Below are 16,769 nucleotides of genomic sequence, written 5' to 3' on the forward strand. Positions count from 1 at the left end.
TGGAGACGTCGCCTTGAGCTCTGGTAAACGGCAACAGACTGAATTTATAATCTAGAAAATAATTAACAGTTTAATCGGTAATGAAAATACTGAAATGACGAGACATCACGTGTTCTCTCTGCATGAAAAGGCTCGTGAAGCGGCAGCCAGGCCAGCGACGCTCCTGCAATGACTGACCCAAAATGAGGAATTGAAATCATTTGATAATCAATGGAGAAAAAAAAAAATGAATATCCCCCTTCACTGTTGATGATTCCAATCACCCCATTTTTGTTCACTCATTCAGACTCCTCATACCCTCCCTGACTCCCCTCCCTTCCCCTCCTCTCACCCCCTCTTCACCATTTTCACTGTTTCTTTGTCTGATTCTGTTGTAGAAACATGTCATTCAGGTTTACCAAAAGGTAGGACTCTTGTACTGCCTTTTCGCTCTGTGCCAAAAATAACGAAAACAATCTCACTGAAAAACTTCCTCTGAGACTCTCCAGACGCGTGGGGCTGCTGGCACTCAACTAACACACACCGCTTAGCAGACGAAAAAGAAAAAACTCTCTGGGTACATTTACATGCACGCAGTTTATGATCCGATCAATGTGAGCAGATTCTAGTGCTCCGGTTAGCGTCGGCTAATCGGCCGGTAGGTTTAATGGTAAAGGAGTTGTGTGACATTTAGGGAAATACACTTATCCACTTTCTGGCGGAGAGTTAAATGTGATGATTGGCGCCTCTCTCATGTCTGTACGGTAGATCTGAAGCTGGAGCCAGCAGCCGCTTAGCTTAGCTTAGCTTAGCTTAGCATAAAGACTGGAAGCAGAGGGGAAACGGCTAGCCTGGCTCTGTCCGAAGCTAACGCAGGCTCATTATTTAACCTGTTTTATGTTGTTTTATTTAATCTGTACATGAATTAGAATGAAAAATGTAAAGTCACCATTTTGCGGGGGCTAAAGCAACGTGACGTAGTGTCTGTAATGAGTCACGTAAAGATTTAGAGTCTGAATTTAAGTGCTGTTTGTAAACCAAGCAACGCTCCATTACTTCAACATGTTGTGGGCGTCTGCACCTTCACTGTTTTACCTGGAGATGAGACTCTGTTGCCAGTTTATTAGGTACACCGTGCTAAGTCTGACACAAGAGTCCTGCAGCAAATCTTCCCTTTTATGACGGTTGTTCAGTTTTTGTAGAAGCTTTGTGGTCATTCTGGCTGTTTCTGGTATTGAGTTGCACTGAAATGGTGTTTCCGTTATTTTGTCCACCCCATTTGTATCCACGAGGACAGAGCCGTCTTCCCCCTGACTCCTAAACGTCTTTATGCTATGCTAAGCTAGCTTCATATTCACTTTACAGACATGAGAGTGGTACCAATCTATTTCATTCTGTAGCCAATATGTGAGTCACCCGAAATGTCGAACTAGTCCTTTAAAAGGGATTTAACACAATAAGATCTTGTCGGTGTCGACACAAACATCCAAATCGGTCATTATACACCAAATTGATGGTTTTTCCAATGGGAGTTCTGCATTAATCGGGTTCTAACTGGTGTTTTCTGGTGTGTAAATGTACTCGGCGTGGCTGTGGTTGGTCTGGCTGGATAAAGGCTGATTGGGAGAGCAGGTCGGACTCCTTGAACAATCAGTCGATTAACCAACAGCAACAACAGAGCAGCTTGCCACTAATCGATTGCCGATGCCTGCATGGGGGTCGCTTCTTACAGCTGCCATTGATTGTGGTTTGTTTTCTCACCACAACAAATTGTTGTCAGCGACTGAACTTTCTCTCTCTGCTGTTGCAAACACGGACGGACGCCTTAAACATCACTCTGCTGCAGTTATTCACCACAAAACTGATGCTTTTTTTTTTTTTCCTGTTTTATTTATTTATCTTTTTTAACTCTTTCTGGCCCAGATGTGACTTATTGCGACTGTCAGAACAGGAGAAATCACTGAGGATGAGATTTTATTTCCTGTTTCTCAGACAGAGGAGGACATTTTGGGGCCATGAAGAGCTAAAAGAAACAGATTTGTGTTTTATCGTCTGTGAATCTCATCCTCAGCGAATAGGTTGTTGTGCTTGTGTAGGACTTTGATGGATCTGTCCGGTGGTGTTTGGTGTTTCTAGGCTTTGCATTGCGCATATTTACAGCTGTAGAAACTTAAGTTACAGCTGAAGATCTTCTGTCGGTCGATTCCTTCTGTCCTTTTGCAACTTAATGTTTATTTTGGGGAACAATCGGTGTTCCTGAACTGGACTTCTGGTCTCCGCTGAATCATTTTAAGAAGAGTTCCCCCCCCCCCCTCAGTTCATTGATCAGCTATATGTGCTAATTATCAGCTGCAGATCAGCTTTAGGTCACCATAGAAACCAAGCACAACATGACGGTTCCTCCCAGTGGACACGAGAGAAATATAAATGATCTTTAAACAGACTTTGATCTCAACTCATCAGTGGCTGAAAACTACAGAAATACAACTCAGTTTTATTAAAATATTCATGTTTAACTATTATAATTTCACAGTTCTGTCTTAATAATAACTGTTACTGTCTTAAGTAATTCTTAAAACATAGCTTTTAAATAATAAGCCTTTTTATTAACATGTCTTTTTCTACTTTCACTATCTTTTATGTAGTTTCTTTGGGGGGGGGTCAATTAGCTAATTTATTATTTTTTGATTGTATTTTGGGTATTTTATTCCCTGTACTTATTTACCTTTATTTTGGTGAAGTAGATTTATTTTATTTAGTTTTTTCTTTGTAAAGCACTCTGTAAAATAGGTGCTATAAAAATAAGGTTTATTATTTTTTTTAAAAAGCTTTAATGTCGTTGGAGGTTCAGCAGTCAGAATAGAAAGTCTTTTAAAGGCTTTAAAGACTAAAGTTGAGTTTAATCAAATCTAAATCTGATGTTTTTGTCTGTAAAATGTAGGATAAATGTCCGTTGTGTGTTTAGTGGCCTCTTTGTTTTAAGAAATTCAGTTCACTGTCATTCAAGACGAAGAAATGCAGTAAATGTTCACATCAGAGACGCCTGAACCAGCTGGTTTAAAGACAAATGATTTATTCTCAATATAGCCATAAGAAATGTAAATATATATATTTTTTACCAATCATTTAGGTGATTAGCAAACCGTCCACACTTTAGTGTTTAGTACCATGAAAAATAAATAAAAGTGAATAAAAAAGGGAATTTTCTTACTAAAAGTACTCTGGAAGTTTCTCCACTGATGCTGAAGCTTCATATTTACCTTCAGGTGAACTTGATAACAGGGTTGGTGGACTAGTGGTGGGAAAAAGGGGGAATAGAGACTCGGTGCAAAGGCAGCGGAGGCTTTTTTTTTCTTCTTCCTCCCTCATCACTTATTGACAAGAGGGTAAACAAGTAGTAACCTTTCTGTGTAACTCCTTTGATACAACAAAATGTTCTTTATAAATAACTGTGATCCAGTCCGATCACACAGACGTTTATCTTAAGCTCCCATTTTTGAACATTTATCACATAAATACTTGTGGTTTTTCCTGTCGGTTTATTTCTGCCACTAATGGGGGGGTCGGGGTTAGAAAAGGAGGCTGTGAAACTGATCTGACGTCAGGCCAGAACACCAAAATAAAACTCCACAAACCAGATCAGTGCCTGAAATAGAGCCGTCTAAGTGATTTGGATAGCTGTGGTCAAACTGGACCAGCCGCCGTCATAATTGTCAGCATCGGCTGCAGGAGCTTTGTGGGCCTCGCAGGCCGCCGTCTCGAGGCTCGACGGTGCCCTCTGCTGGCTGATTTGGTGGACAGTCGTCTTCCTCCGGCAGCGTCTTCATCACCCGGAGCCTCGTGTGGGGGAACTTTTGTCGTCCATCATCTCCCATCTCACTTTTATCACCTCACTTTTTGTGTTTGTTCTCATTTCTGAGGAGGCAAAATGCAGTGAAACGTTCATCAGATGGGTCACAAACATCACTGAACACGTCAATCAATAATGTTTAAATGATTAAAATGGAATTTAAAAATAAGTTTTATTGAACCTTCAGTTGGTTATAAAACTTAAAAGAAGCTCTGGACCAATTACTGCTCCAGACTAAGGCTGCAACTGTTTCAATTATTGATTCATATGTTGTAAATGTATTACTCATTTTCTTTCATTCTTTTTTTGACTAATAAGTGAAAAACCTGAAAGTAACATCCTCAAATCTCTTTTTTTGTCCAACCAGCATAAAAAAACAAAAAGTAAAGAAGCTAATTCTTGAGATTTTACTTGAAAAATGGCGATTAGTTCTCTACTGATCAATTAATAGGTCGATTAGATAATTGTTTCAGCTCATTATCATAAAAATATATAAATGGAGATAGAAAAAAAAAACTCGGATGATGATGCTTGATGGTGATTTTCATGATCCTTCATGGTCCTTTTTCAATCTATGGCTGAAATTCATGTTCTCCAGAGGATGAATCCTGAAGATGTTGAGATATTTCACTAGAAACCAAAAGGTCTATTGAATGGATTGTCACCAAATTTGGTTCAGACATTCATGTTCCCTCTAGGATGAATTGTAATCACTTTGGCCATAACCAAAGCACTGGTTAAATAAAATATATTTTTTACCTGACGACGGCGTCAGATGAAAGATAAGGACGATACTTTTGTGCTCTCTCCAAAGACACCAGACTCCATTCACAAAAACAGCGATTTTATCTCACAGAACACAAGAGCTGCTGGTACACAGCCGCATCGATCATTTAGTGTGTTTTATTTATTGTGGAAGTTTGGTGCTTTAAAGGTTTAATCAAATCAACCCTAAAAAAAAACACTAAAGTCTTAAACTAACGTGTTAAAACACCAAAATGATCAACATCTCCTGTGTTCTGTGAGCTAAAATCACTCTTTTTCTCACTGGAGTCTGGTAGGTTTGAAAAAAGAGCGAACTTAAGCTGTTTCAGGTCAAACAAAAAGGATCTGCTGGACAGAAAGTAGTTTCAAAACTTAATCTACAAGCCGCCAGTCATTTAAAACCCAAAATATGTAATAATAAGAAATAAACAAAAGAAACACTGGAGTTTAATGTTAAAATAACAGTAAAACGCTTTATATTTCTTTTTACTCTCCATTCTAATTATTTAAAATCATATTTTAGACCCATCTGATATCATTTCACTACATTTTGTCAGTTTCAACCCTGCGTACATTTCTGCTAAAAAATCCTCATCACATCTTGAGACTTAACCAATGAGTTTTTGTCACTTTCCTCCTCCTCCTGCTCCTCCTGCTCCTCCTGCTCCTCCTCCTCCTCCTCCTCAGGACCTCTCCTCACAGTTTGTGTGTTTTTTTTGTCTTCCTAACCTTCCTGTGTCCTTTAACCTTGACCTCTTGCTGCTCTTCCTCTCCGCCTAGGGTCAGTATTGACCCGGCCAAACGGCAGACGGCCAAAACAGGGCCTGCCATCCCTTCTACGCAGGGAGGAAAGACCCTTAGTAAGTCTCCTGCCCTCCGGTCTCTATCAGCCTGTCCTTCCTTCCTTCCTTCTCATCATCCTTCCATCTTTGTTTCTTCTCCTTCTCCTTCTTCTTCTTCTTTTTTTGCTCCATGTCATACATTTTTAATATTCTTTCCCTCTTTCTTTCCTCCTCTCTTTCTTTGTCATGTGTCCATTGAGAGAAACAAAAAAAATCGCAGTTTTTTATTTTTCAGATTCCCGTTTTTTCTTTCAGATTCAGGAGCAGAAGATATAGAGAGTTGTAGGAAGATGAAGATCTAGAGTAAGGGTCCGTTTCAATCCCTCCAGCCCTCTCCTCTGAGAGTCTTGAGTGTCAGTTATGTGGAGGGACTCACCCTCTCACCCTCCCTCCCTCCCTCACCTCCCTCACCCCCCCCACCCCTCGGTCATGTGACCTTTCACAGCCTCTCCGGCCGACCCAGGACCCCGCTGTCAGTCCCGTCTCTTCACTTGTCCGCTTGTTGTCGAGTCTCTTTAGCTGTCGGGGGAGTTTGGAGTCACTTCCTCCTCCACCCGTCCTGTTTTTCTGTTCTCCAGGCTGCAGTGCATGCTGGGAACCCGTCTTGTCAGAGGCGCAGGGAGCTTACTGCCTCTAATCTGTTGTATTACTCAGACGTTCTCCTCGTGTTTTGTGGTGATTCAGGGACTGGTTTCCTGTCTGAGTAACAGTAAAAACACTCCTGAGTCTCTGTGAAGAGCCGAGAGCTGATTATTAGCACCTACGCCAGGTGTCTTCAGGAATATTATCGTTTTTCTGACTATAAAACTTGACTGAAAATGAGCGATGAGGACAAAATACACTCTGAGTGTTTGTAGTTATATGTTGTGAGATTGAAAATCTCCATTAATCCAGACAGAAATGCATGTTTGTGTCTAATCTAGCTGAATAAATGTCTGAGAAATTACTGTATTTCATCTCACTGATGCAGAAAACACAGAAATATTCGATATCGTCATGAAGTTGTCTTAAATATTTAACTACAGTTTCGCTTCCAGTTTCCTGATCTTGACTGTGAGCTCTTTTTTGATGCGTTGCTTCAACACGGTAACATTAATCAAACTGTAAAAGGGAAAAACTGTAATTCTCAGTGCTTTTTATTTTAATGTTGTGATTTTTAAAAGAAAAACTAGCTGAGCTCTGATCAGGTCATGTTTATAATAAGAGAAACAGAATACTTTAATGTCATTCATAAAGCCATTAATAATAATAATAATAATAATAATAATAATAATAATAATAATGTATTTTATTAACATAGCACACATTAAAATACAGAGAAATCTCAAGATGCTTCACAAAAATGCTAAAACAATCATAGTACAGCGTTAAATTTACACATAAATTAAGTCAAACACGGCTCCTGGAAAGCCTTGAAACTGCTTGAACTGCATTAGTATAATAAATCACCAATAATTAGATTTTTAGGTGAAGAAATAAGAAAAATAAGAGCCTGATTGATTTGTGATTTAACTTTGTAAAAGGTGAAGGAACCCTGTGAGTCTCTCTGAACGAGACTCAAACTTCATTTATTCTCCAGGACATGAATGAAAAGTGTCGCTCTTATTTTTATGTCCTACATTATCGTGCAGCTGTGATTGGATTCTCTAAGGACAAAATATTCATATGAAGAGAGAGAATATAAACTTTATTTACACGGCACTTTACAAAGTGCTTTACAAGACAAAGAGTAAAACCAAAAGACAAACGCACACAGGAAGTAAAAACACCTAACAGAATAAAAGCAGGATGAATAAGAACAGAGTAAAAACATGTGGACTGGAAGAACACGAACACGTCGGCCCGACGAGCTGTTCGGCCGTCTGCTGCGTCCCTGAACGCGTCGCTGCCTCTCGATCGTTGTCGGGGGAACTTTTGTTTTTATTTTTAGAGCTTCACTCGGCGTCGTGTTGCAAGAAGCGTTTCCCGTCTGCACGAATGCCAGAAAGGCTGCAAACGGCGTCTGTGTGTGTGTCCTGGATTTGTTTCTCCTGTGAGGTCAAATAACTTTTTATTTATCGGATCAACATCGAGTCTTTTTAAAAGAGACGACACTCAGAAGCTGAAACACAAACGGTCACAGACATTAAACAGATTTTAAAAAGGTCTCTGACTCCTAAAATGATACAGATTTGACTTTAAAATCTATCAAAATTAGTTATTGATTCTGGTTTTGACTGTTTGTTTCATTAAGGCTTGTAAAATGTCCCAATTGAGGCCAAATCTTACCAGGCGTTCACTTACCTGCCTCCTCCGGAGCTTTTATCCGTGTCTTGGTCTTCCTCGCACTTCTTTTACACTGTGGAAGACTGTGGGAAGCACCTGAAAGTTCAGGAAAGGAGGCCAGTAAGATTAAATGGATTTTAAATGACTGCTCAGCTGTTGTTACGTCAGAAGTTAAGCTTCCTTTTGTCACTTTCTGAGGTGATGAATGAACTTGTTCTGCTCATGAATAGAATATTTTACATGCAGTTGGTCACACATGTGCTTTATTTTGAAATAAGTCATGAAAAACACCAAATAAAGGAATAAAAGGATCCATCTTGAGCTATCTGCTGCACCAATTATAGATTAAAAAGATGTTTTCAAGGAGGAAAATAGGAGAAAAGAAGAAAGCAAAGGTTTATGCACCCCCTCTTTAAATAGCAGCTGCCTGGTTGTGGCCTGCAGGCCGATGTTGATGTTGTTGTGCTGCTGTTTTTGGTTCGACACGCTCGCACACAGTTCACGAGAAGCATCTCCGTCCTGCTTGTGTGTTCAAAGGTCGTTTTTCTTTGTCTGCTTCAAGCTGTTGGTTTAACTTTGGGGTCACAGTCTGAACCTTCATCGCCGTTTTGGTTTTTCCTCTTCATGACAAGTACAAATCTGCCAAGTCTTTGTTTTTGTTTTGCATATATATATATTTCTTTTTTTATTTTTTGGTGGTGGTTTCACGTCGGTGTCACTTCTTCTTCTTATCACTCGTCACTCTTTTTTTTTTTTTTTTTGTGAAATCACTGAAATTGATCTGAAGTTATTTCTGTCGTGCACAATCCACATCTTCTTTTTTTTGTTATTTCTTCTTTTTTCCTCCTCCCTGTCTGATCTTCTCATGCGCCCCAGAGTCTCAACCGAGTTTGAGAGAAACGGGAGACTTGAGGGCTCAAGGTGAGGTTACCTGCCCCCCCCACACACACACTCACACACACACACACAGACACACACACACACACACACTCCTCTAATGTGTCGGCCTCCTTTAAACGTAGGCTTCAGTTTGTCCTCGTCTGCGTAGGAAACCTCTGCTTTGTCTCTCCTGGGATGTTTGAATGTGTTTAATGTATTTGCTCTTTTTGACTTGTTGGCTTGTTTTTATCCCGTTTCATTTCATTTATTTTATTTTTGTGTGTTTGCATGGCCCTGCGCTCATGTGCTGCTCTGTTAGCATGGCATTTTGACGTTGATACCCCCCCCCAAAAAAAGAAAACCGGCATTAATCCAGCATGGACACGTGTGGCCCCAGTTCACGTTACGTTCACAGTCACAAAATAAAGACAGATTGTTAAAGCCGCTGATCCTCAAAGACTCTTTAAACCATCTGGATGAAAGAAATATTCAGTCACCGCTCAGTAAAACACGTTTTTGACCTGTTTCAAGGACAAAAACTTTGATTTTGGCTAAAATAGTTTAGATACTTTGGTCACTGCATCTTTATTTTATTGAATTTCTGTTATTATGCTCTAAGCTACTGAATTTATAGACTGTGGACATTAGTAGGACCTTTTTTTTTACATTGATAACATTAAATTTATCTTTTTATCTGCTCCTATTGTCACATTATTGACATGATGTTTTTGTACAAATAGAAAGTTTGATGTAACCGTTAAGGAGCATAAAGTGTAACTTCAACAACATCAGGTGGATTGTGGCTGAAAAAAGAAAAATGTGTGTATATGTCTTAAAAATAAATTATAAATTAATCATTTATTTGTTCTGACGAGCAAAAGTGTTAAAATTTAACATCCAGATGGTTAAAAGCATCTTTTTTTGGGGGGGAATATTTAAACATCTGTAGGAAAGCAGAAGGTGTTAGAGACAAACAGACGCTTTGCTTTGTGACTTGAATGTAACGCTGATACATGTGAAGCTTAAACTGGGGGCAGAAAACAAAAACCAGCCACAAGCTGAATAACGTTTGAAGGAATCGTTTTTGGGAAGTTTGCTTTCTAGCTGAGAGTCAGAGGAGACTCCAGTGAAACCTCAGTCATTTCTATACTTTTTACACAGATTTGAGGACTTAAGGATGAAAACTTTCCTCCTTCTTAAAATAAAGTATTTTAAAAAGTCTCAAACACGTGATGATCTTATAGACCATGATGCATTGCTGCAGAGGGTAAGGGTCAGACATGTTGAGAGGAGGAAGGGTTTTCATTTTAAAGCTAAAGTCCAAATATAGAGGATTAAGTTAAAAAAAACTAGATCAGCGGAGGAAGATTTCTTTTGTTTTGATTTTATTTATTTTGCATTTCAAAAAGTTTAAAATATGGAGGATAAAGTCGAAAGTCAGAGTATTTGGCAAAAGAAAAACACGTCGACTTTGTTCTCAAATGCAAAAAAAATCTTCCTCCTGATTTATTTGTCTTTCAGGATATAAAGTAGTTAAAATGAACTCAATGTTAATTAAACATGTACAGCAGTAAAATTAAAGAAACTTTAATGAGGCAATGATGATGAAACACTGACAGGGATCTGAATATGTTGGCTAGCTGTTTCCACCTGTTTCCAGTCTTTGTGCTAAGCTAAGCTAACAGCTGCTGCCTGTAGCGTCATATTTCCTGCACAGACGAGACAGCCGGCCGTGTCAGTAACTCTCAGCAAGAACGCAAACAAACCCCCCCCCAAAAAAATATATTCCTTTTTGTAAAATGTGACAAAAGTGGCTGCTGCTTTTTAAATCCACCAAACCTGAAAAGAAAACTGTATTTTTTTATTTTTGTGTGTGTCTCTCTCTCCCCGACAGTCGCCATGTACCTGGGGATCAAAAAGGGGAAAATAAAGACAGTAAACCCCGCTCCCTCAGATTCACTTGGAGTATGAGGACCACCAGCTCCATGGAGCCCTGTGATATCATGCGGGAGATTCGCAAGGTGCTCGATGCCAACAACTGCGACTACGAACAGCAAGAGAGTTTCCTGCTTCTTTGCGTCCACGGGGACGGGCGAGCCGAGAACCTGGTCCAGTGGGAGATGGAGGTTTGCAAGCTGCCCCGTCTCTCCCTCAACGGCGTCAGGTTCAAACGGATATCCGGATCATCCATCGCTTTCAAAAACATTGCTTCCAAAGTTGCCAACGAGTTAAAGCTATGAACAAAAGGGTTTAAAAGTATACATATATATATCTAGAAGTATTTAAGCTGTACAATCATCCAAGTAGCAGTTTCCAAATGTCTCCTTTTTTTAAACAAAATACAGAGTATGTATTGAATATTAAAATGTATAGATTAAGGCTTTTGGCAATAATCACTGAATTACCTACTAATATCTCAGTCTATTCTGGCCACACGGGGTCGACATTAACGAGTTGAATATGATTTGTCATGCTGTGAATGTGGACAAAAAAAAAAAACATTTCTAGTCTTATTTATTTCTTTTTTTTTTTCTCCTTGGAAAAAGATTTAAAAAAAAATACGTAGCGTTTTGTTTTCAGTGTAAATAATGTATCTTACTTTCAAGACGGCTTCACGGCAATACTCGTTTTTTTTTTTTTTTTTTTTCCGTTTTTGTTTTTTTTTTCTTTTGTATTTCGTTAAAGAGTAGAGATGATGGGGAGTCCGTGTAAATGCCCACGTGGTTAAAGGGTCACTCATGTCTCAATTAAAGTGTCTGTCAACTTGAACGTCCCGTCTCACGCTGATCATTTGTAACCGGACACAGTCGAGATGAAAATATATATATAAAAAAACACGTTTGCTTACATTTCTGCTGCTTCTGTGTGGAGCTTCATATTTTATTTTATTTTTTTTTTTACATGTTTTGGTGTTAGAATAACTGGTTGGTATTAAAAGTTGGGAACTGGTCCAGGAGAAAACCTCAACATGATCCTTTGGAGCAACTCAAATCATCAAGTTACGTCCACTAAAAGTGATTATTTTTACCACTAGAAATAGCTGTTATTTAGCTCTCTTCAAATCCACCAAACTCCATTAACAAAAATAGTAATTTTACCAGGAGTTGCTGGTTTACTGCTGCTGCTTCAAGTGGTCAGTTTGTTTGTGTTACTGTGTGTAAAGCAGATATTTTGTTGCAGACTGACCCTTTAAAACACAGAATTTGCACAATCACACAAACTGACAGAAAGCAGTAAACCAGCAACTCCCTTGTTCTGCAGGGTAAAATCCCTGTTTTTGTGAATGGAGTCTGGTGTGTGTGTGCAGAGAGCGATATAACATCTGTTTGTGGTTAAACCAGAAGGATCTTCCAGGTCTCTCTCTGTAGGGATCCTTTCCATGATGCTGTCACACACTTAGAATAACACTCTGAGCCCGTCAGTGGATCAAACAAGCTCTTTTAGTGGACGTAATCTGTTGGTGGCTGATGTGATCTACTGGACTAATTCCTGGAAATGACTCATTGTACTTATTGTTGAAGAAGTAAAATAGGACCCCATGCTTAAAAATACCAAAGTTATCCTCAATTAAATGTGGGCTTTTACAGAACAGCTTTGTTTTAGTAGAGTATGTGATCGATGAAATAACTCTTGATCAGATTAGATCTTTATAATTTGAGATACTGAACTAAAATTGTTACTATTACATTTTGAAAAAGTGCTCATGTACTGTCAGTTTACTATGAATCAGGATCTTTCCACAGAATCCCAGTTCAGCTTTGGAGGTCAAGAGGAGACGTCTTTGTCCAGAAACCCATAAAAACTTGAAACCTTCCTAATCCTAGGTTTAATCTGGATTCACTGATGTCTTCAGAACTACAAATCCCAAAACACCGTCCCTCATTGAAACACCACTCCTGAGTTAGTGTAAGCAGCACTTTTTTGGTAAATTTAGCCTCTAATATCTTTTAATCAGGTGAGAAAGCAGAGATTCTGTTTCACATCTCCAGTTTTACAAGATTTAGACAAAATGGCTCACTTAAATGTGAAGATGCTTCTGACGTAAAATAAATCTGTATTCCAGATATTTATAATCAGTCTGTAAAGTTAAACTCCAGAGACTCATTTATCAGAGCTCTTATGTCCAGCTGCTAAAACACCTTTCCCACAATGCAACGCAACAGCATCTGCAGCCTCCTGAACAAAAACAGGCCTGAAATCATCCTTAAAGAGACATTTCACCACAACATGCAAGTATTGATCTGTGTTAACTCCTGTGCTGCGTTCAGGGACTGTAGGTCTGGTTAAAGTCTGGACAGGAGCCCTGAGACCAGTTTTAAATTCTTGCAGGTGTGAAACCTTGAAGGTTTCAACAGGAGCAGCTTCCTCATGTGGAGAGTCGGCCAACCCAGTTCTGACCAGCAGCTGCTCCGGACTGAAGGTCAAACACAACCAGGTGATGATTCAATGACACCTTGAACATGTTCACTCAGTTTTTAGATTTTATTTCAGATCCATCGTCACCTTACAGGAACCGTTTGGTCTTAAATACAAACAAATCCAAGCTGTGGGATACAGAGTGCATTCTGGGACAGAGTCAAACATTCAGACAGGAGAAAGAAGAGAGGGAGGGGAGAGGAGGAAGGACGGTGGGTCGTCAGGACCGTTTTACTTCTGGGCGGGCATGAGGTCGTCGATGGACTGGCCCTTCTCCAGCCTCTTCTCCATCTCCACCAGCAGCTTGATGCCGTCCACCACCATCTGCACCAGTTCCACCTCAGAGAAACCCAGTCTGTCGGCGTTGGAGATGTCAAACACACCCCCCACGGCGGCCGTGTCCACACCACCTGAGAGGACGAGAGAAACACATTGTAGTCCAGATGATCAGCCAACGACTTGGGAACAAACATTTACCAATCTGAAATAGAAGTTGTTGACAAACGTCCCTCGTGGCGTTCTAACTAGAATGAAAGTCTGAAGGCTGCACTCACCAGTTCCACGTTTCTGGAGCCTCAACCTCTTGAGGATCTCCTCAAACTTGGCGTGTTTGCTCATGTTGGGCAGCTTGACGTGCACACCTGCGCGCAGGCCGGTGCCCAGGTTAGATGGGCAGGTGAGGACGTAGCCGAGGTGCTCGTTCCACATGAAGGGATGGTTTCTCTCCTTGAACAGGGACTCGATCTGAAACACAAACCAGGTCGTCAGGGAGCTCGTTCAGGTCATCCAACTCCATCATGTGAACAAACTATGGATGATAACTCCACTTCCTGCCCACCTTGGTGAGGCCGGTACAGAAGCGGTTGAACACTTCCTTCATGTTGCCACCTTTCTGCATAGAGATGACACGCAGGTGGTCCTCCTCGTTCACCCACACCAGGAAGGTCTTGTTGTCGTTGTGCCTTTAGACAGAAGATGACCAAAGTCATTTTCCCTTAAAACTGAATCTCTAAAGAGAAAAATCCAAGATGTTGGGTGACAAATGGCGGTGAAGATGAAGCCTCACCAGATGCCCCTGGCGTCGGGCCAGTCGCGGCCCATCCCTGAGGCCAGCAGCAGAGGAGACACTGGCTTGTCAAACAGGAAGTGGTCGTCGATGAGCTGCTGCTGCTCAGCCTCCGTCATGTTCTTCAGGGCGTAGTACTTCCCCTTCAGGTCTCCGGCCAGGGAGGACAGAGCTGCACAGAGGAGACACAAGTGTCAAGACCACATCTGGAATGTCAAAAAACACACAAGCTGTCACTGAAAAGCAGCTGTGCATCAGAGAGCAGATCCTGGTCGACCTTTACTTCAGTGTCCTGCACCATAATCTGTTGCCATCCCTCCCTCCAGCACTAGAGGGCACCGCCTGCTGCAGAAAGCAGACGGTGCAGCATCACTGACTCCGCTGAGCATCTCTGGCTCAGGTCACAGCCTGCAGCTCTGAATCCTTCAGCTGCAGTAACGTCTGTCAGTGCGGCTACTGTGATTCTGCAGCAGTGTCCTTCAGGTTCCCGTGACCCCCCCTTACCTTCGACGGAGAGCGCCTCAACAGCGCGCCTCTCTCCCCTGCTGCAGTGGGGGGGCAGGCAGTAGCCGCGGATGCTGCGGCCTGTTCGGACGCGGGAGCTCAGGACGTAGTTGGAGTCAAGGTCGTCACCACCCTGAAAGAGGAGAACACACATTATTAGCCCTGCTGGTTCAGGGACAGTCGGCCTGTCATTCTGTCCGTCTGTCCGGCCTGCTGTACCTTCAGGTTGCCCGCGTTGAGGTCGGTCTTGTGCTTGTCTGTGGGCTTGTACCCTCCGTGGCGGTCCTGGATGACGGGGTCCAGCAGCTCCTTGAACACCTCGTAGGTCTCCTCGTCCCCGGCGACGCAGCCCACGGTCATGATGAAGGGGTGGCCTGAGCACAGAGCAGCGGGGTCAGGACAGCGGACACACGGACAGACAAACAGACATCCTCACTAACTCAATGTGCTGAGTGCCATCAGGTCTCTGGGTGGGACTGTGTGACTGTACCGGGATTATCAACCCCGGTCTGAATGACACCATCTACGGTGAAGCCGTTGGGTGTAGCCTGCTCCCTCAGCTTCCTGTACATGTCCAGGGTTAAGACTTTGGCCATGTGGTTGTTGTGCTGACTGAGATCTGGGAACTCCTCCTCAGCTGACAGCCTCTTCAGCGTCAGCTTGGCCATAGACTCAGAGCTACACAGAAACACAGTCTACAGGGTGAGGGGGGGGGGGGCACCTGCCACACCTGACCAGGTGAGTCACAGCTCCTCTGCTTGGAGGAACGTGACACACTCTGCTCATCGGTCTACACTGCAAACTGACATGAAGCGGTGAAGGCAGCCTGGATTATCAGCTGCTGCCCTGCACACATTATGTAACACTGCATGTAATCTTTACCGTTTGCCATAAAGCGCTGCTGTGATAATGGAGGCCCGTTCAGAGGAGGATGACAGCCCCTACGTGTCTAAGTGTTCCTCACTTTATCCCCTCGGCAAGGTCACAGTGCAAAGAGCTGCTGGTGTCCCTGTCAGGAAACCATTAAACGGCCGATCGGGAACAGATGGCGGTTTGGGCGAAAAGCCGCTTGTGTTTTTACCTGGGTTATCTACCCCAGTCTGAATGACATCATCCAGGGTAAATCCACTGGGTGTCTGTTTGCTCCTCAGCCGCTCGTACATCGCAGCAGTCAGGACCTTGGCCATATGATTGTTGTGTTTGCTGAGGTCCGGGTACTCCTGCTCCGAGGTGAACTTCAGCTTCATCTGGTTGTGCGTGTTACCGAAAGGCATGGCTGCTCCCTGGGCGGAGGATGGAGGGGAGAGGCGATGAAAAGCAGCGAAACAAACCGAGCACACAGAGACAAAGACGGCGTGCAGTCTGCAGCGCCAACCGACATTTCTGTGGATGTCAGACTAAATAAGGGCAGAGAGGCGGTGAGATATCCTGCAGTGGTCGGGGCCCTGAATGCATCCAAACAGCTGCAGCAGATATATTGAGAAAAATATTGTAGTATATTGTGAAATCTCATGCAAAGTCTTATTTTACAGCATTTGATCAAACAGCTAACATATGCCCTTGTGGTGACTAGCGGACATATTCATGAGGCCACATTAATCCGTCTCATTTCATCGATTTAACCATTAAAAACCAGGTTCTCTGCCTGTGTGCCGGGATTAAAGGTGAAATTAAATGACTTTCCTACCTGCTGTCGGACCTGTGGATTACTACTACTACCAGGGGTCGAGACAAAGATCCCTATTTTTCCAGCCGAGGAGCTCACAAACAACCAGCGGCGTCCCAGCAGCTCTCCGGTCCCGCGGACGGCTGCAGCCCGTCCTTTATAGCAGCCATCTCCGCCCCCATTGGTCGGTATTTGTAGTCCATTCATTCAATTGGACGCGCTGATTGGGCTGCTGACACCCTCCACATCCACACATTACACCGCTAATTCAACTTTTGTGCAATAAATCGCAATTTTCATACTAAAAAATGTCTTGTATTTATTGATAAGACTGCTCTCATATTCTATAGATGTTTTCATTTCCACCACTGTGATGAAAAAACATCCTGCAAGCCATCATAATGAGAAACTGAATATAATGACTTAGTATCCCCAAATACTGAATATTTTGTCATTATATTCAGAAATTATCTAATTATTTTGAGATATTAAGTCATTATATTCAGAAGATTTGTCATTATAATGGCTTACACAAAC

General features: G+C 42.0%; 2 protein-coding genes across 15 annotated transcripts in view; one reads left to right on the forward strand and one right to left on the reverse strand.

The window, feature by feature from the left end:
* Positions 1-11,429, forward strand: part of mark3a (MAP/microtubule affinity-regulating kinase 3a) — a 55,306-nt gene extending 43,877 nt beyond the window's left edge. For 5 of the 14 annotated variants that reach the window (XM_070842156.1, XM_070842154.1, XM_070842155.1 and 2 more), the window contains exons 16-18: positions 378-404; positions 8,578-8,622; positions 10,475-11,429. In XM_070842156.1, coding sequence (XP_070698257.1) covers positions 378-404; positions 8,578-8,622; positions 10,475-10,820 — 418 coding nt within the window. In that variant the 3' untranslated portion in view covers positions 10,821-11,429. The remainder of the gene's footprint in view (positions 1-377; positions 405-8,577; positions 8,623-10,474) is intronic. The other 9 variants (XM_070842159.1, XM_070842160.1, XM_070842162.1 and 6 more) reach the window with 3 other exon arrangements.
* A 1,610-nt stretch (positions 11,430-13,039) lies between these two features.
* ckba (creatine kinase, brain a) lies at positions 13,040-16,371 on the reverse strand. The gene is made up of 8 exons (XM_070842170.1): positions 16,254-16,371; positions 15,648-15,849; positions 14,786-14,940; positions 14,567-14,699; positions 14,063-14,234; positions 13,835-13,958; positions 13,551-13,740; positions 13,040-13,406 (listed from the first exon to the last, which is right to left on the reverse strand). The coding sequence occupies exons 2-8, from the start codon at positions 15,838-15,840 to the stop codon at positions 13,228-13,230; spliced, it is 1,146 nt and encodes a 381-aa protein (XP_070698271.1). The 5' UTR covers positions 15,841-15,849; positions 16,254-16,371; the 3' UTR covers positions 13,040-13,227.
* Positions 16,372-16,769: the final 398 nt, after the last annotated feature.

Source organism: Pempheris klunzingeri, chromosome 13, assembly GCF_042242105.1.
Source record: "Pempheris klunzingeri isolate RE-2024b chromosome 13, fPemKlu1.hap1, whole genome shotgun sequence".
NCBI lineage: Eukaryota > Metazoa > Chordata > Actinopteri > Acropomatiformes > Pempheridae > Pempheris > Pempheris klunzingeri.